Source organism: Sorex araneus, chromosome 8, assembly GCF_027595985.1.
Source record: "Sorex araneus isolate mSorAra2 chromosome 8, mSorAra2.pri, whole genome shotgun sequence".
In the NCBI taxonomy this organism is placed as follows: domain Eukaryota; kingdom Metazoa; phylum Chordata; class Mammalia; order Eulipotyphla; family Soricidae; genus Sorex; species Sorex araneus.
The window spans coordinates 66,159,483-66,179,741 of record NC_073309.1 but is presented as its reverse complement, the minus strand read 5'-3'; the positions used below and the strand labels follow the sequence as shown (position 1 = coordinate 66,179,741).

Below are 20,259 nucleotides of genomic sequence, written 5' to 3'. Positions count from 1 at the left end.
CAGGTAGAAAAAAGGGTGATGTACTTATCAGTATCATTACTGATACTTCCATAATTACGCACACCAAGATTTAGAGTAGGAGAACAGTGCACAGCCCAGGGAGTTGAAGATCATAATGTGCTACATCCATCAGGAAGTGTTTGTTCAAGTCCACAGCACATCAATGAGCAACATACGGAATCTCTTCCTTGAGTGCAGAGGTACCAGGGGGAAGTGAAGCACTTGTTTCAGAAAAGTAGTTTGGATTTGTAATTCGATAAACTGGAAAGTCTGTAGTATATTAATTATTGAAGCTTAAGTTCTACATGATAGCTTCTATTTTACTATTTATTCCACAGTTCCATATGTAGAAATTATGTTGTCACTTAAAAAGACAGAACAAAACTGTCATTTATGTATGACATGAAAATTGGGTGATAAGGGAAGCCAATAACACCTGCCATTTACAATTTCTCTTTGAAAAAAAATCAAGGGCATGCCATAAGATAACTTCAAGTGGGAAAAAAGACCTTTTTACAAAAGTTATCATTATTAGAGGCTATTATTTGAGTAATATCTATTTTTATGAGTGAACGTATATGTGTATATATGTTTGAAAGAAAAATATATACTTGGAAGGACAATAACAGCAGGAATTGTTGCTAAGTGTTAAGTCCTAGGGTTATAATGGAACACTGCACAGAAGGACACATTTTTCTGTATTTGCTTTGTTGCAACCAACTCCAACAGCAGTGCGCTCTAGCGCACATACGTTTATTGCCTTAATTGAAGGTGTTCACAGTGGCTTATTCCCATTATCCAGCTGAAGAGCCTTGTGAGACAATCTTTAAAGGATCTTCCCTGTGAAGTTTCTTCTGGAACATCCTCAAAAGGCTGGGTTCGGGATATCTACAAGACATATGTTTTTGTTATTTGTTTACTTAAGTACTAACTTTGGCTCCCTTGGCCGAAGACCTCCGGAGCCTAGCCACAGCTATGCTCAAGGCCCCTCTCCACACTTTCAGACGATTATGCATCCGAATGCATGAAGGAACCGGCAGAGGAACCCAGGTGTGTGGGACCCAGGTCTGATATCTCCAAGCCTGCTTGGATCGGGACTGGGCCTCTTCCGCCCAGATTTCCCATTTTCCAGTAGTTTGGCGGTCACACCCAGGAACTGCCCCGGCGCTGTGTAATCCCACCAACAGCCAGCATCAGAGACTTAAAACCAAGCTTCCAGAAGACATCTTAAAGCCTAGTTCTTCCTCTGGAAGAGCCTGGCAAGCTACCTAGAGTTTTCTGCCCACACAGGAGAGCCTTGCAAACTCCCTGTGGTGTATTCATATGCCAAAAACAGTAACAATGATAGTAACAATGATGGGTCTCATTCCCCTGACCCTGAAAGAGCCTCCTTTGTTGGGAAGGACAAGTAAAGAGAGGCTTCTAAAATCTCAGGGCTAGGACGAATGAAGACGTTACTGAGACCGCTCAAGAAAATCGACGACCAACAGGATGATGATGATGATGATGATGATGATGAAGTGCTAACTAATCTGTCTGGACAAAGTACATATTTTAATTAAAGTTCTATGCTTCTGTATGGTTAGGCCAAAATTTTGAAGTTAAACAACTTGTTCAAACTTTTTAAAGATAATAATAAGTAACTTCTAGATTTTCATAGCAGGTTGTTAGCAATCAGTTTATGTTTTTAGCCTAAATTTAAAATAAGATCCATGCATGGGCTTAATTCAGTGATTTATAATTCAATTTATTGGTAAGGAAACTGTATGGAAAGGTAGAATTTAAGTAATGTGAACACCAACAGTGTGAGTTCCGTAGCAACCAAAAGAGTTTACAAAAAATTACCTTCAGAAGACATAGTCAAAATTAAAATAATACTACCTACTTAAGAACATTGTTATTAAGATTAAGTGAGATTATATATATAAAAATCCCATTTCTCTACTTAAAAATATGGTTTTTTATAAGTCACAGCATAAAAGCAGAAACAAAAATGCAACTTTTTTAAGAATTGCAGTTTTACAAATTTACAATTCTAATAGCAAAGCCATTTTCTTGAAAACTCAGTTTTTTTAAAAATTTGTGCAAACTTATTGGGTGGCTAAAACCTAACCCTGATCTTCTGTGAGGTATGGTGGCTCTATGAGGAGCTGCAGAAATATCCATCATTGGTTATAAAGTGCTGTGCAAGGTCTGGCTTTGTAACAGCCCACAGAGCACCGTTTCTCTAAAATATAAAATTGTTGTTCCTGGACAAAAATTGATCACTGAGGATTTAGGATAAGGAACTGTGGCTGCATAATCTTCTGCCATAAAACCCAATCTATACTTTATCAGGGACTTCACAAACAAATACTGGTCTCGTTTATTTGCTCTTTGCTTCCTTGATTCATCCAGTGAGTGCTCTGAGGAGAGTAAAAGAGAGTGGAAAAAAGAGAAGGAAGAAAAGTTGCTGTTTACCAAGAATGGGATTCTGCCATATTAAGTTTTTCTTTAGGGGTGAGGAAAATCCAATCCATGAGCTTATAATGCCCACCAAATCTGTGGTTTGGTCCTGCTGCCTCTTTTTAGCTGCCTGCAGCCTGCCTGCCTGTATTATATGGCTTGCAAATGATGCTATTAATACCCAGATGATCCTTGAGAGAAAAAGGTTTCCCATTTTGGTATTTTAGTAGAGAAATAATTTGGGCATCAGTTAAGATGAAATGATTAGAGGAGGCTATGAAACTTATGATAAATTTATGTTAAGCAGGTTCTTATTTTAAGAACTTGGAGCTATGAAGACTTTTTAAGAACTGAAAGGTGACAGAACCAGAATTCCTGGGAAAGGAAACTTTTACTTCTTTTTTTCCTTTTTTTTTTTTTACGAGCACAAAGTTTTGTTTCCATTCATAAATTTCCTTTATGTATTCCCTGGAGAAAGGGGCTAAGTGCTACTTTCTGAGAGAGTCTTTCCTCAGGGAAAGGAGAAGCCCCTAGGTGACTTTTCTTCGGATAGACTAATTAAATAGGATGCAAACACAGCTTTTTACCAGAGCCTTAGATACAGATCTTATGAAGTGTTTGAGTCCTGAGGAGCAGAAGTCTAAGAATTTTCACTCTGAATCTGTAGGAGCGTTGATTCTCAGTCTTGGCTGCATATTGGATCACCTGGGTGCTGTAAAATCATCCTGCTACAACTCTAGAAGCTCTGATGATTTGGTCTGAGGTGTGGCTTAGTCAACAGGATTTTTAAAAGGTCTCCAGATAATTCTAACATGCAGCCCATATTGAAAACTGTTGTATCATAAGCCTGCAGGTCACACTGGAGCCAGGCCAAGTGTTGGATCTATATTCAAATCACCTGAGTCACCGGCTCTGCTAGATATCCAGGCCAATCCCAAATCAAATGAATCAGAACTGGAGCAGACAGCCAAGGGATTTGCCTTTTCTGCAGGAGCTGCGAGGAATGGATCTCTTTCACATTAGTCTGAGAATCACTGTCTACAGGTGTAGAAAAGAGATATTAGGGGCCAGAGCAATAGTATAGTGGGTAAGGGGCTTGCCCTGCAACCAGCTGACCAAGATTCCACCCTTCACTTACTGGCCCCCGACTCACATCACTACATGTAATCCCTGATCCCAGTCTTGAGTGATCCCTCAGTTGCAGAGTCAGGAGCAAGCCCTGAGAACCACCAGGTGTGGCCCAAAAACCAAACAAATGAAAGATATATTAACATGGTCAAGGAGATCAAATTAATGGTCTATTTAAAATGTTCTCATATGTCCAGTAAAAATGATAGTGACTTAAATGATCTTGAATGTTTCTCAAAAATTAAATATTATTTTTGTTTCAAAAACTGCAATCTGTAGCATTTATTCGTTTTTTTAGAGCTTCATGATATGTCAGTGTTGAAAAAATCTGTAGGAAAAGCTTTTGTTTATTTTTCTATTTTGTTTTAAGGGTTTATTATATTTTTGTTTGAAATGAAACACACTTGATTGGAAAAGTATATAAAAGAAAAAATATCAAAGAGATAATTTTCAATATATTAAGTATATATACAATGTTAATAATTAGGTAAATTTCAAACAGATTCCCAATCATTCATCCTTTAAAATTAGATAATAAATAAGGGTAAGCTTTAATTGATTGGGGAATAACAAGTTAGAACTTTCCAAAAATGCCCAAACATTCAAACCATGCAACATACCCACTTCCATGAGCACCTTGAAAAATTAAGTAGAGCAAAAAACACTTCTGGCGAGGAATGACTGATCCATATGTAAAGGAATATATTTAAACAAACACAAGTTAAGAAGTATTGTATTTCACTTTAATTTAATGTTAACTAACATATTGACATGAAACCCCATGTATGTTAATTAATACAGACATGCTTATTTACCTGGTAAAAGTGTGTATTTGGTTATTTTCTTAACCCCTTAACGTTACAGGTCTTCAGTCCATATCATAACTATATTCTCAATTACGAATAATGTTAGAAATGTAAACATTCCACTTTACTCTCTACCCTATCTACCTCATACTACAAATTTTCATTTTGGATATATCCTGATTGTTGATTTGCTGGCTCCAATCCATCTTGCTCCTTTTTAATTCTAGATCTTATTCTAGATCCCATCTTAATATTTTAATGATATTCTCAAACCTCTTTTATGTCTCCATACTCTTCTCATCTGTCAAACAAAATCTTATTGAAGTTGACTCCTCTATCTGGAATATTATCATCTCTCCTTACTTGACTACTAAGACCTGTAGACCTCCCTGTATAATTTATGTAAACATTGCCAAGTTAGGAGAAATTTATTTATATGCTCCTCTAGCAAAGCCACCAGCACCTTGTCCTGTATTTGCTTATAAAACATTCTAATTCCCCAGAAGACTGTGGGCTCAGGAGCCCTGGGAAATGTACCATGTTGCCTCTTATTTGATATTTGTTACATGATTCAGATAAGTTATACATATGATTAAATTTGTTTACTGCTTATAACACATGAGTAGAAACATAATTCACACATAAACTGCAACTCAGTTGTCCCCCAGCCCCCACTCCTCCTGCATTCTTTTGTTACGATACACGTGGTGGTACTGAGCAGGAAGAAAGAACTGTGTTGTTCCCTGTGATGCTCAGGAGATAATGTGGTGCTGGGGGCTAAACTCAGGATTCTTGCATGCAAAGTATATACCACAGCCCTTTGAGCCGTCTCCCAGGCTTTGATTCATACTAGTATTTTAATCTAGCTCTACTTTTCTTAATTTTGTTTCCCTTTAATTTTTAATAATGCATTAGAGTTGCAAAGTAAACAGCCCAAAGGTACTTGAAGAGTTAGAGGATGTGGATAATGGAGCAAATACATGATAAATTCTTATATAGACAGAAGCTGTTTAAAACTTCTCACTTAAAAACTCATCCACTGCTGGTTAGAATGCTGTCTGGCTCAACCCCTAGGCAAAAAAGTATGGAGGATTCTCAGTAAACTTAAAATTAAGCTGTCATATGAGCCAACAATTCTATTTTAGGGCATCTACCTCCAGAACATAAAAACATTTATTCGAAAGGACATGTGTACACCATTATTCACTGCAGCACCCGGTACAATAGCTAAGATGTTCAATCACAGGTAAGTAGATCATGAAGATGTGGTGTATATACACAACAGAATACTACGCAGCTGTAAGGAATGACTAAATCATACAATTTGCTACATATTGCACTGGAAGATATTCTGTGAAATGATTGGTAAGCCAGGAGAAGATTAAATACAGATTATGTCACTTATATGTGGTATTTGGAATAACTGGATGAAGAAATGCAGTGGTTTAAAGTGGAGCTACCTAGATCATTCTTGGTCCCAAAATACAGGGAGAAAATGGAAAGACAGTGGAGGTCTGGGGTAAGAAGAAAGGGTTAAGGTTCATTGGTGGTCTTAAGGAATGATAGAGACAAATATACAAACCACAGAGTCAATAACACCGAAATGATGTTTGATACCCAAACTTTAATAACCAAACTTAAAAAGGTGTTTGTCAAGATGGCAGACTGGGGTGGGGAGATAGGAGAGGGAACTGGGAACACTAGGGGAGGCAATGTGACACTGATGTCTAAACCCAACTATGAATAACTTTGTAAATCAAGATACAATAAAGGTTAGGAAAAAAACTTGCTAAAGCCAGAGAAATTTTACAGGACTAAGGTATACGACTAACTGCAGTTTGATTGCTGGTACTGTAAATAGTCCCCTGAGCACCATTACAAGTGATCCTTGAGCACAAAGCTAGGAGCAAGCCCTAACAACAGGGGGCAAGGCCACTTAGTGTGGCCTAACACCCTCCCTCCAAAAAAATTAGTCAGCCATAGAACAATTCATTTCAAAACCATTCAAAATTCATGTGTCATTATTCCTGAAACAGAGCAATTTTCTTGTGAAGGTAAATATACATTTACCATTAACTCCAGTAATCTCATTCCAAGATTGAAATATTCATATATATAGAAAAACATATTTACACAAAACATGTATATGAATTTAGGCATACAATTTACTCATAATTGTGAGAAAACCGAAAACAGCCCAATTTTTTCCCCAGGTTTTCAATGGATTAAAACAACGGGTGGCACATACACCCATTAGAATACTACCCAGAGAAAAAAACATAGATAAATGCTACCCAGAGAAAATAAATAATAAACTACTACTACAATGCAAGTATGCATTCAAAACATGAATGAAGTTTAAATTCATTCTGCTAGTGAACAAAAATCACGGGCTTCAAAGGCTACTATATAAGTTTATGCATATTATTACATGTGAGTATTGTATTTATTTTAAAAAGGTAAAACAGAAGACAAGATCACGGTGCTAGGGGTTAGGAGGAAACAGAGGTAGAACACACAAAGGAAGGAGAGAACATTTTAATTTGGGGGGAGAGAGATGTCTTGGGTCATAGCCAGCAACGATGAAAAACTATGCTGGCAGGCTGGAGCAAGAGCACAGCGGGTAGGGCATTAGCCTTGCTTGCGGCCGACCCGGGTTTGATTCCCAGCATTCCATATGGTCCCCTGAGCACTGCCAGGAGTAATTCCTGAGTGCAGAGTCAGGACTTAACCCCTGAGCATTGTCGGGTGTGACACAAAAAACAAAACAAAAAAAACACAAACAAAAAAAAAAAACCCTAAAACTATACTGGGTCTGTGCTCAGGGATCACTCCGGAAGGTGCTTGTGGGACCATATGAGGAATCAAAGTTTAAACCAGGTCATTCGCCTGCTTTAATCCCCATACTGCCGCTATGGCTTCAGGAGAGACATTTTTGGAATAGCATAAATGTTTTATAGTGAATTCTAGTGATGATTTGGATTTTTCAAAGCTCATAAAACTATGCTAAAAGAAAGTTTTACAATATAATATATAAATTATGTCTTAATAAACCTCAATTAAAAGCATAGGACTCAGCCATTACACGAGAGTACAAAACTCAAGTTTGTACTAAAATCGATGTGCTAGTTAATTCTTTGAAATTTGTGTTCGTCACAAAAAAAAGCAAATGGATAGGTGGTATATATTATTTTTGATCTAGAAGATTATTAAGAATAATAGTCTCCACTGCTGGCAAGGGCTTTGGATATTAATAAAACCAAATGCTTTTAGTAGAAAATAGGATGTAGAAGCAAACGTGTATGTCTAAAAAAGCAAATGGCTCATTTATATGAATTAGAACTTTCATATGTAATTCTATCATTTTATAGAGTGATTATAAATTTGAGTTATGAAGTAATATAAGCATGAAAATGGAAGAATTGAACATGAACATAAAATGGAACAATTCCATATTCTTGTTTCAGGAGACAGAGACCATTTGTAAATTGATGTGCAAATTGCTTAGCCTGCCTCTTTGTAAAATCAAAAGTTATTTGTATAAAAACTACACTTGTATTTTATATGGTCAGCTATTGTATAATTCAGCCCAAATTTTCTTCTTATTTAAGATTAGCTTTCATTTGTATGCACAGGACATATATCAATATACATATGTCTATGTATATATATCAATAGACATATATGTCTATTGATCTGTAACATACCTTTGATGCACTGTCACATGACTAACACAAGTTACAAAAAGACCCTTCAGGGAAATCCTGAGCTATACACAAACCCACACATAGACAAGGGTTTGTTTGTCTATGTGTGTTTACAAAATGTTTACAAAAATCACTATGATATAATACATGTCTTCTGGTTCATTTTTTTTTACATATCCAGATTTTGAAATTTTAAGCAATTAACATATTGTCTGTTGCTTCTTTAATGAAAACAAAAGTAAAATAACAACACGACCCCAAACAACCAATCCTCTCGTACTTCATGATCCTTAGATTGGAACAGGGAAGAGATTGTTACTTATTTCCTATACTTAGCCAAATAAAATTCCACATTCCTTCAAAAATTTTTGTTTTCATAATGTTGTGGTCATCCTGATTAATCTTGAGGGCATTGATTTTGTCTCCTAGAGAGGCCACCATTTGGGAAATAAATCTGATAGAAGAAAAGAATGAATGGGTATGAGCAAATTCCCATGAATAACTAACTATATATATACCAGGAATGGATTTTTGATTCATCTTGTTTTCTTCTCTCGAAGCAACCCTATCATGTAAACATGCAGCCCAAATCTCTATTTACATGAATGAGATTAGAAAGTGTGTTTATATTCAGAAATATTTTAATGAAAAGGTGTTTTTTAAAAATATCTATTAGTTTTTAAAAATCTGGCTTCTATTCTTTATATAGAGTTTTTAAACAGTAGGGAAGAAAATATACCATATAAATGGAAGCACAAATAAAAATGACATACTGCAAAGTCATAACAGGTTGTGGAAGTTTTCTAACTTGTTGGTGGCTGTTGAAAATAATATGCTTCTATTTCTATTTTCTAAATTAACTTTTAAAAGTAAAAGTAAAAAATAACAAACAAGGGGCTGGAGAAAGTACAAGGGTGTTTGCCTTGGACCTGGCCAACCCAAGTTTGATCCTGGCACTTAATATGGTCTCCAGAGCCCAACAGGAGTGATCCTGAATGCAGAGCCAGGAGCAAATCCTCTGTGCCACAGGCATGGCACCCCCGAAAATAATTACTAAAAAATGAGAACATTTGTTTAACAGTTGTTTATTTCAAATGTTTTGTCTTTTTTCATGTTTTTTGGGGGAGTGGGTGGTGCATTCACAGCAGTGTTAAAGGTTTACTAGTGGCTCTGTGCTCAGGGATCACTCTTGATGGCGATCAGGGGACCAAATGGGGTATCAGGGATTTAACTCTGGTCGGCTGTGTGCTAGGCAAGTACTCTACCAGCTGTTCTATCTCTCAAGCTCCTTGAATGTTTTCATAAGTGCTCGGAGTTTAGATTGAGAAACTATGCCTCAAATGTGAGTGTATTTAGTTCTATCAACTATTCCAATATTTGATCACTTTAACAAAGTTGTTTTGACAAGGTCCTGTACAACAGCTTTATTTAAGTTCAGTAGTCCTATAAAATAAACATTTGCATTATAGAAAAGCAACTGAATCTTAAATAGATTGTCATAGTTATTCATGCATAACATTCTGAAACCTCAAAGGAATTTATCATAGAGAGTACAGTAATGTATAATCATATTTGTCTTGGCAAGGAACTGCAGAATTATTTTGCTGTTGCTGTGACATTAATGTATGGATCATTTTATACTGTAATATTTTCTGCCATGTGTGCTGTATATGACAAAGAATATGGATAAAATTTAAATGCAGGAAACAAAATTTAAATCCACAAAACACACATATAGGGTGTTTTCATTCAAAATAAAATCAGTACCCTTTTAAGGAAACCATTCTGTAAAGATGGGATAGGACTAAGTTGTATTAAGCACCTACTTTGTACCCTTAATTTATTTGTGATCTTTTAGTTCTAACAATTCACCTACATGGGTTCTTCTACAGTATTTGTATCAATTTACAGGTAAGTTGTGAGTTGTCTAATCACACCTACTTATTAATAGCCAACACAGACTTTAAAACTGATTTCTAGCTAAAAAAACATTAGCTTTCCATCCCCCGATTTCTAAATTCAGTCCAGCCTTCATCTTGAACATTACGATTATACAATCTGTAAAACAATGTAAAGGTCAGTGTCTATGCTTTTCTAAGTCACACTGAGTGGCTTTAGAATTTTCCTATGCATATAAATGTCCTTTGCAGTTGCCATGGGAATTAAACACAGTAATTTCCGTCTGTAATAGTACATACTCATTAATACATTTCTAGAGTTCTGGAGCTGTCATCATTGTTTACCACTTTCTGTCAGACAATGCTTCTGTTAAGCAGGAGAACTTTTATACTGTGAGCTTCTTCTTCTTTTTTTCATTAGTGAATCACCACCGAGAGGTACAGTTACAGACTTACAAACTTCCATGCCTGCATTTCAGTCATACAATGGTCGAGTATCCCTTCAGTGCCCATTTTCCACCACCAATGGTCCCAGCATCCCTCCCAGCATCCCCACCCAGTCCGCACTCCCCCCAACCTGCCTCTGTGGCAGGGCATTCCCTTTTGCTCTCTCTTTCATTTTGGGTGTTGTGGTTTGCAATAGAGGTATTAAGTGGCCATCATGTTCAGTCTATAATCAGCTTTCAGGGTGCATCTCCCATCCCGAGCAGATCTTGAGTAGTCACATTGGAGAAAAGTCCCTTAAATGAATTACAAAGCCATAATCTCACAAATTATTCCTATCATTACCTTCCCTTTCTTCTGTTTTAATTAATTAAATCACACAAACTAAGAAAAATTAATGGGAGATTTAATGGAAGACAATGATTTTTTTCCTGAATGTATTTTTCTACACTTGGCTATATACACATAATTAGCCCTCAAAGTTCTCCAAGATGGGTGTCAAGTAATATGGTCCAGGTGACTTAGTAAATATGTGGTATTAAATCCTATTAGAATACTTAGAAATATTCCATTTTCTATCAAGTCCCACTCTTGTATTTGTCTGGGGGAGGAATGTTGGGTGACACCCAACTGTGCTAAGATCTTATTTCTGGCTCTGTGCTAGGGGGTCCATGTGGGGCAAACATGATAACCACACTACAGAAACTACCATGGGTTTCCTGTACAATCCTATGCCTGGGATCAAATCCTGAGTCTTTGGAGTACAAGTGTGGTAAAACCTGTTCTCTCTCTCTAGCCTCTTATATGTACTCTTACAATTTTTGTATTTTTGCTCTCTTGCTATATTGCGTTCCTTTAGATATTCTGTATGGGGCAAGTGAAAATTGATACAGCATGTGCATACATCATTTGCATGTGCTTACCTATGCAAATCTAAAATGTCAGTGTGTTACCTCAGAGTGATAACAAGAGTGGGGGAAAGAGGGAAAGGACAGAAGTTTGCTCAGTGACTGGCTGCTGTGATGAAAGATGATGGCAAGTGGACCTGGGAGGTTCAGTGAAAGGAAAGCCAAGGCACTTCCCTTCCCCATTAGTTATCAACAAGAGTAATCGCTACACAGAGGACCAGAAAATGCCACTGAGAAAAGGTCAGCCATTTGGGAGAGTGGGAGTGGGAGAGTGGTTTTAGTAATGACACCAGGCTAACAGTGCTTTTCCACTGTATATCACGGGGACAGTTAAATAAACGCTGCTCCAGGCAGGATGCTGCCGTGTCGTTTCCTCCATCCTGGCCACCCAATTTCCTGTGTTTAAAACTAATCTTGATGTAACCACTTGAAGATGGGCCTTTGGAAGACACCGAGATACTGAGGGGTTGAATCCTCATGAATGAGATTAGTGCTCTTGGATAAGAGTCCACTGAGCTCCCCATCCCTTCTGCTACGTGCAATTGCAGAGAGAAGACGGCTATCTACAAACCATCATAGCTGACAGAGTCTGTCTGTACCCAGTGTCCAGAACATGGAGAAACAATTTCTAGAGTTTAATAAACATCCATTTTACACCGTTGTGTCACATGAATGACCTAATCAGCCTATTCAGAATCAGCCACTAAGAAGATTCTACCAAACGATGTCAGGTCAGTTTCAAGGGCGGACACTCTTGTTCTTTGAGGTCTAGGCCTTACCATCTTTGTTATTCACCTTTTTGTATTATGCCTTCTCAGGTAAGGAGATTTCAGTTACCAATTTTGCTCTCTCAGTGTATCCTCTATTTTGAACAAGCTATTTCCTATCATTGATTTCTCACCACTGAAAGTGGGAATCTTATTTTTAGGTGTCATAAATACATAAGTACATAAAAATAAGTATTATTTACATATTGCTCACATATTGTCATTGGCCTTTTAATACTGTTTTTAACTAATTTTGGCAACTTTTTCTTTTCCCCATTTCTCTCTATTGATGTCGTCGTTTTTATGACCAAAAGTTGCACTAGTGCTTGACAGAGGTGCCTGCAGGAGATTTCACGTTGGTGCTCAGACATCTTTTTAGTTTGGGTGCTTGCCTGGGCTTGTAGTCTTCAGTGGTGGTGCTTGCAGTCAGAATTGTTTGTGGAGTTTGGGCTCACAAATGATGGCTGCCAGGACTACACTTGGTGCATGCTGATGACACTGGGGATTAAAATTTACAACCCAGGGGCTGGATCGATAGCACAACAGGTAGGGATTTTGCCTACTGGGTTCGATTCCCAGCATCCCATATGGTCCCCGAGCACCGCCAGGAGTAATTCCTGAGTGCATGAGCCAGGAGTAGCCCCTGTGCATGGCTGGGTGTGACCCACAAAAGCAAAAACAATGTTTACAACCCAAACTTGCAAGACAAAAGGTTTAGCAAGAGTCATTTCCTCTATTATCTTTTAAAAATTCTTGAGCCTAAGGGCTTGAGAGATAGTACAGCAAGTAGGGGAACTTACTGTAAGCAAGGCCAATGTGGGTTCTATACCTGGCACTGGAATATGGTCCCCTGGGCACCTCCAGGTGAAGTGTATGAGCACAGAACCAGGAGTAAGTCTTAGTACCACCAGGTGTGGCTACAAACCAAGAACAACAAAATAATGTAAAATTTTGAGCCTATATTTTTGAGCTAGCAATGCCAAGAATGAAAGGTATTGCTGAGTTTCTCCTTTATAAAATCTTCAACTTTGTTAGATATCGTTTAGGATAAATTATTTTTGTCAGTAATATTTTCTTTAAGGGCTGGTGTGATAGCACAGTGGGTAGGGCGTTTGCCTTGCACACACAACCCAGGTTTGATTCCTCCATTCCTCTCGGAGAGCCCGGCAAGCTACCGAGAGTATCTCGCCCACACGGCGGAGCCTGGCAAGCTACCTGTGGTATATTCGATATGCCAAAAAGAGTAATAACAAGTCTCTCAATGGAGATGTAACTGGTGCCCGCTCGAGCAAATTGATGAGCAACAGAGTAACAGTGACAATGACAGATTTTCTTTAAAAGCTATATTTTCTTTTAAACTTTTGTATTTGTGCACCGTTTCTTTTACTATTTTTACTAGCTTATTTAATTATTTATATTGCTTATTGTTGGATATCATTGTTTTGTCCTTTCTCCCATTGCCACTAGGAGCTTAGGTTTATCAGTCACACCCATCAAAGTGCTCCCGAAAAACTCCCATTCCTTTGTTTATCTGTAACCACTTCTACCAGTTTATCTGCTCTTCCTCTAATCAAACTCTGTTAATTGGTAAGGTCAGAACTTCCTAGGACACTGCATATTATAACATTGCCTTTCTCTCCTCTTCTTGTGCCTTTTGAATAATTTACTTTAAAGCTATGTCTTTTTGTATAGACACAAGAAGACAATATTATGTTTTTATAACTTAAGACTTAATTGGCCTCGAATATTATTCCCTCCCGGGCATCTGCTTTCTCCACTTAAGCCTCAGTTGCCCTCAGTTCCTAGCACCCCAAAGTAGGGTCCCCGACGTGGGATGGGAAGGATCCAGGGCAAGCGGTGAGTTATGTGCTACCCTGGCATCGAGATGGGCCTGGCCAAAGTGCCTAATTCTTAACTATAAGTTAAGAGCTTGATCATAGACAAATGCTGTCATGATCCAATAGTAATTATGAGACTGGGATCCTGCCAGGGATAGGAAAGACTGATCTGGCCTGAGCACTGTAGTCTGAGATTGAGATGGCCCCAGGAGAGCAATTCTATAAGCTTTAATGCATCTCTTATTGTGTCCATACAAAATGATTAATATTATGAATTCTTATATGTTTGCTGGCTGAGGAGAAGAGAAACACATTCATGGGACTCCGCCCTTGTGTGGATCCTCCTGCTGAAAGAGAATTAAGTCCTAGGAGAAGCATCCCCTGAGGGAAAGGAACCTTACCCTATTGCTGACCACACCTATGTGTACGCCCCAACCCCCTCATGCTGTGGAGATTTAACTAGGCTGTAAGAGTGGGTTGGGGGCCAGATCCACAGATCGAGAGAGAGACCGAGAGCCGGGAGAGAGGCAGAGAGAGAGAGAGAGAGAATGAAGTAGGATGGGGGGGAAAGAAGCAGGAGGAGAATCAGAGGAGAACGGAGATGAGATTGGAATAAACTGCAAGTGAGACCAACCATCTTGGCTCCGTCCCTTCCCTCGCCTGCACCTTTCTTTTCTTTTTATTTTTATACAACTGGCGTCCCTGTGCATGCACGAACCTCCAACCGGTGTGCAACTAAAGGTAAGAATAGCGTTTCGGTAGAACCCCACTCTAGAAAAGTTTGGTAGGAGAACAGAACTTTGTGGTGCAGTGAATTAAAATTCTAGCCATACTGCCCCAGTAAGATGGGACAAAAACAGTGCCGCGAGAAGTCTGCTCAAAATTTTTCGCGCCAAACTGAACGTGGCAAGTTTTTTATTGAATTAATTAAGCATTTTGCAAAGAGAACTGGGCATCGTGTTTCTCGGGACCAACTCCGGTCCTGCTTAAAAATTGTCTATAAGTTTCATCCTGGGTTTTCAGATAAGGGTACTTTAGAGCCTAAGGTTTGGGAAAAGATTAAGGGTAATGTCTTTAGGAAATTTAAAGAAGGGGCTAGAATCCCCAAAGAATTCTGGGTAACTTGGGAAATCATTAATTCCATTCTCAAGGCTTTGGAAGGTACCTCCAAGGAGGAGGAAGTTAGATATGCTATGGGAGGCTTTCCTCAGGAGTTAAACGGAGAGGATTTTAAATTTAAGGATGAAGTAAAGAAAGTTTCTACTATGGAGAGAGCCTTACCCTCAGCTCCTCCCATACCCAAGCCTAGAAAGAAGCCTGATGCTCAATGCTTGGCTGCTCCCGTACCCAAACCCCGAAAGCAGCTCAAGGCGTTTCCAGTGCAGACACGTTCTCAGAGCAAAAATCGCTCTGCCACTGATGAATTAACGTTGATGTTAAGCCAGAGAGACCACCACCTCCCTTGTATGACCCCACTTCTAGTGAATCAGAGGAAAATGACGGGTATGATGAGCCAGCTACCACTTCCTCAGATTCTGAGTCTGAGAACGCTTCTTGGTAGAGGAGGCTTTTCACAGGAGCCGCCGCCCTTCAACCAAGCGGCCTCCAGTTTATTTTTATACAGTTTATAATATTCTCTCAATTCATTCACATCACAACATTTCCCAGTTCAAGATCTTTAAATATTTGTATATTGCTCAGTTAGGTAGTTAAGATCTTCTGCTACATTTTTAAGAGTTGTGTAATTTTCTCTCAGATTGTAAGGTGTTTTTTACGATCATATTTCATTTTGCAGTACAGATGTTTCTTTAATTTATGTGACCCCATTTGTTTATCTTTGCTTCCATTTGCTTGGCCAATGGCATTGATTCACTGAAGATGCTTCTAGGTGCAATGTCATGAAGATGTCTGCCTATGGTTTTCTCGGTACAATTTATGGATTCAGGTTTCATATCAAGGTTTTTAATTCATTTGAACTGGCTTTTGTGAATGGTGTGAGTTAGGCGTCTGAATTTTATACATGTATATATGTATATGTATCTGTATATACATATGTATATATGTAGGAGAGGTTTTACATGATCCACTTCATGCTATTAGCTCTTTGTCAAAAATTAGCTATCTATATATCTGAGGGAATGTCTCTGGGCTCTCAATTCTACTCCATTGGTCTGAGAATTTGTCTTGGTTCCAGTACCACACTGTCTTGATGACTGTAGCTTTACAGTATAGTTTAAAGTTGAGCCTCCTGTCTTGTTCTTCCTAGAATTGTTTTGGCTATTTAGGGTGGATGTGGGGAATCATTGCTTTATACAAATGTCAAAATCATTCTGCTTATGTCTTTAAAATGTGCCACAGGTATTTTTATAGGGATTTCAATAAATCTGTATAGTGGGTAGGACTGCCATTTTGACAACAGTAATCTTTTAAATCTATAAACAGGGGATGTGTTTTCATTTCCCTTGTTCTTATTTTATTTCTTTTAGAAGTCATTTATATTTTCTTTATATTGTCTCTCATTTCTTTTGTTAAGCTGATTCCCAAAGACTAGGTTTTCTGAGGTGCAATTGTGAATGGCATGGTTTTTATTTTTATTTATCTGTATTCTATTTCATTGTTTGCATATAGGAATGCCATGGATTTATGAGTGCTGATTTTCGACACTGCCATATTGCTGTAAAAGTTTATTTTTCTATTTTTTAAAAGTACTTAGAGTATTCTGAGAATAGTATCATGCCATCTATAAATAGTGATTGTCTGATTTTTCTCGTTTACAATCTGGATGCCATTACTAATTTTTTTTGCTTAACTGCTATGGCAAGAACTTCTAATACAGTATTGACAAATAGTGGTGAGAGTGAAAACCTTTTCTGGGAAGGAAGGCTTTCATTTTCCCTTCTGATCTTAGGGGATGGCTTTGATTTTGATTTTTTTTTTCACCTTGGGGTATGACTTTTTCTCTGGGTACATGGTAATTGGCTTTATATTGGAGTGAGAAAAGTTTCTTCAGTCCTCATTTTATTCAGTTTTTTTTTTTTTTTTTGCTTTTTGGGTCACACCCAGCAATGCACAGAGGTCAAAAATCACCCCTGGTGGTGTTCAGGGTACCATATGGGATGCTGGGATTTGAACCCGGGTCGGCCGCGTGCAAGGCAAACGCCCTACCCACTGTGCTATCACTCCAGCCCCATTATTCAGTTTTTTTTAAATTATGAATGCATTTTATATCTTGTCAAATGACTTTTTTTTGCATATGCCACAATAATCATATGGTTTAAAATTTTTCTTGTACTGATATAATGTATTCTGTTGATTCATTTGCATATGTGAAACCATTCTTGCATCCCTTTGATAAATCCTACTTGGTCATTGAGTATTGCCTCTCGATGAATTGTTGGATTCTTTTTGCTAATATTTTGTTAAGAATGTCTATGTCTATATCATCAGGGATCACTGTCACTGTCATTCTATTGTGCATCGATTTGCTCGATCGAACACCAGTAACATCTCTATTGTGAGACTTCTTGTTACTGTTTTTGGCATATCGGATACACCACAGATAGCTTGCCAGACTCTGCCATGCGGGTGGGATACTCTCAGTAGCTTGCTGGGCTCTCCTAGAGGGGCGGAGGAATTTAACCAGGGTCGGCAACATGCAAGGCTTTCTTCCTTTTTTAGTAGTGTATCTGTCTGCTTTTGGTACCGGGATAATATTTGTCTCATATAAACTGTTTTCGAGAGTTCCTGTTTATTCAACTTTCTGGAAGGTAACTGTAATAGGATGGAAGTAAGTCTTCTTTAATGGTTTAAAAAAAATTCACTAGTAAACCCACTGGACCTGAGCTTTTGTTTGGGGGAAGACTTTTGATTACCACTTCAATCTCTCTGATAGTAACTGTTCTATTCAGGTGTCCTGTTTGCTCTTGGTTCAGCCTAGGAAGGTTATAAGACTCCAACACTGTATCTGGTTATTCTCCATGACATAAAGATTTTCATAACAATCCTAGATGATCGTTCGAGTTTCAATGGTATCTATTGTGTTATCTCCCCCTTTATCCCTGATTTGGTTTATTAGAGTCTTCTCTTTATTTATTTTTATGTGTGAATTTAGGTAATGATTTGTCAATTTTGGACCATACTGAGCAGTGCTCAGGGCTTACTCCTGGCTCTGCACTCAGGGATCAATCTTCACAGTAGTGATATTGCTGGAGCTCCTTTTTCCTCTTCCTTAAGATCTACAGAGATTCACTATTAGTTGCCCTGTTTGGTCTTCATTGTTTATTCTTTTTTCTCAGATCAAATAAATTTTATTCCTTATTTTGGGGAATGATACAACAGATACCACCTATCTGGACCATACCTGATAGTGCCCATGCTTACTCCTGGCTTTGTGCTCAGGGATCTCTCTGGGGTACCATGTATAGTGTCAGGGACTGAATTTCACTACATTACAGCAAGCACCTTACCTGTTTTACTATACCTTGGTTCCCAATTTTTATTCTATTACTATATATGCTAACACCTGTCCTTAAATGATTTGACTTTCTCCAGTGAGGATTTTGGTATTATAAATCCTATTATTGGTCTTACTCCTGCCATGATATGTTTTGATTTCTTACATTAGTCTCCTAATTATACATTTTGTGCTACTTATCTTTTGCCTCTTTTAATCTGTTTTATTTAATGTCTATGAAAATAGAAACAATATTCTGCTAATAATAAATTTAGAAATTTAGGTATATTATAATCTTTTCCCCAAAGCATACCCTTTTGAAATATTTTTGTCATGAAGTAATTTTAAATAATTTAATTAATTGTCCTTATTATTTGTATCTGAACAAGGATTTAGAAGCTCAACTTATTTTCCTAAAATGAATTGGAAGAAATTTATCAATGATACTTGAGCTCTTTTCATGAATAATCAAGGGTTCTTCTAATACATTTTGATTTGAAGACATGGAGGATATAGTTTGTGTTGTTACTGGCACCACAGGATCCAAGAAGTACTACCTTCTCGGTCTTTCCACTTAAACTACAGCCCAGTTGGCCAACTGTAACCAGGAGGGGCCTCCAATCAATCGCGGGCTTCAGAACCATAGGAATTTAATTACTCTGGGTGAATATTTGCAAGGAACAACTTGAACATTATCAGTAGTGAATACAAGGAAGCATAATTAGGACCTCGTTAGCAGCTTAAAAATGGTGAATAATTTTACTTGGATTCAGACATCATGAGACCTGCTTTGAGTGAAAGTTGGTGAACAGCATCCATAGTCCCACCCTTGTGCCACCTTCTGCTTAGGAGTGTGCAAGGCAAAGACTTCAATGCTCCAGCCTCTGTGCCATTTCAGAATTTCTTCCCCAGAACCTGTCTGTATATATGTCATGCCATATTTATTGCCCACCAACCTCTCACCTTCATAGACCATTTGGAAAACAGAGAGATTTATTGCAGACTGGTCCCAACCAGATGGATACTACCTGCATTGTCTTTAACCTCTTTCTTGCACTGCTGTGTCCTACCCTTCCCATCCAGCCTCTGGCAGTTGTGCTCTGAGAACCCAGGTGGGCATTGCCTGAGTGGACTCACATCTTCACTTCCAGGTACTTAGCAGGTCAGAGACTTCCCCCATCCAAACTTTTAGTCTTACACATCTGTTCATCTCCATCCCTGGCACTTCAGCCAACCTCAGACCATAGAAGTGTCAGTGAACAATCAAACCCTGAATCTCTTAATCAGCTCCAGACTCTCCAATCATGAAACAGAGCAGTTAAAAAGCCAAGGAAATTAGCATCTAAAACACAAAGTGGCAGACATCCAGGGAAGTCCTCATGCCCATCAAAAACTTTGATACCTTCTGAGGAGGATTTCTGAACAACAGACTTCAAGATGGTAGAAGAAATGAAGGGAGCTTTGGACAAAAAATTTAATAAACTCAAATAATAAACTAATGCAAAATATTACAGAACATATTGAAATAAAATTTAAAGTTATAAAGAATACACTACTAATTCAAGGCTACAGATTTCAAAATGCCAAGGACCATAATAGTGACCATGAAAGACAAAATACAAGCTAGCATCACAAAAGAAGAGTAAACTGGAAAGCAACATTAAAAAAAGAAAGAGAATTTAAAATACTTAAAGGTAACATCAAGAGAAACAACCTTCAGATCCTAGGAATAACTGAAGAGAAGAAAATGAGAATGGGGAAGGAAGAAAAACTAGTGGAGAAGATAATAACTGAAAATTTCTCCAATTAGTGGAGGGAGATCAGTGCATTGATTTAAGAGGTCAGAGAGTTCCAAACTATATATA

The 20,259-nt window shown here is 38.0% G+C and overlaps 1 protein-coding gene across 1 annotated transcript in view; it reads right to left on the bottom strand.

Annotated features, from left to right (window-relative positions):
* Window positions 1-657: 657 nt before the first annotated feature.
* The window catches only part of PLPPR5 (phospholipid phosphatase related 5), a 322,528-nt gene continuing 302,926 nt past the window's right edge, over window positions 658-20,259 (bottom strand). The window contains exon 9 of the mRNA XM_055146503.1: window positions 658-888. Coding sequence (XP_055002478.1) covers window positions 754-888 — 135 coding nt within the window. The 3' untranslated portion in view covers window positions 658-753. The remainder of the gene's footprint in view (window positions 889-20,259) is intronic.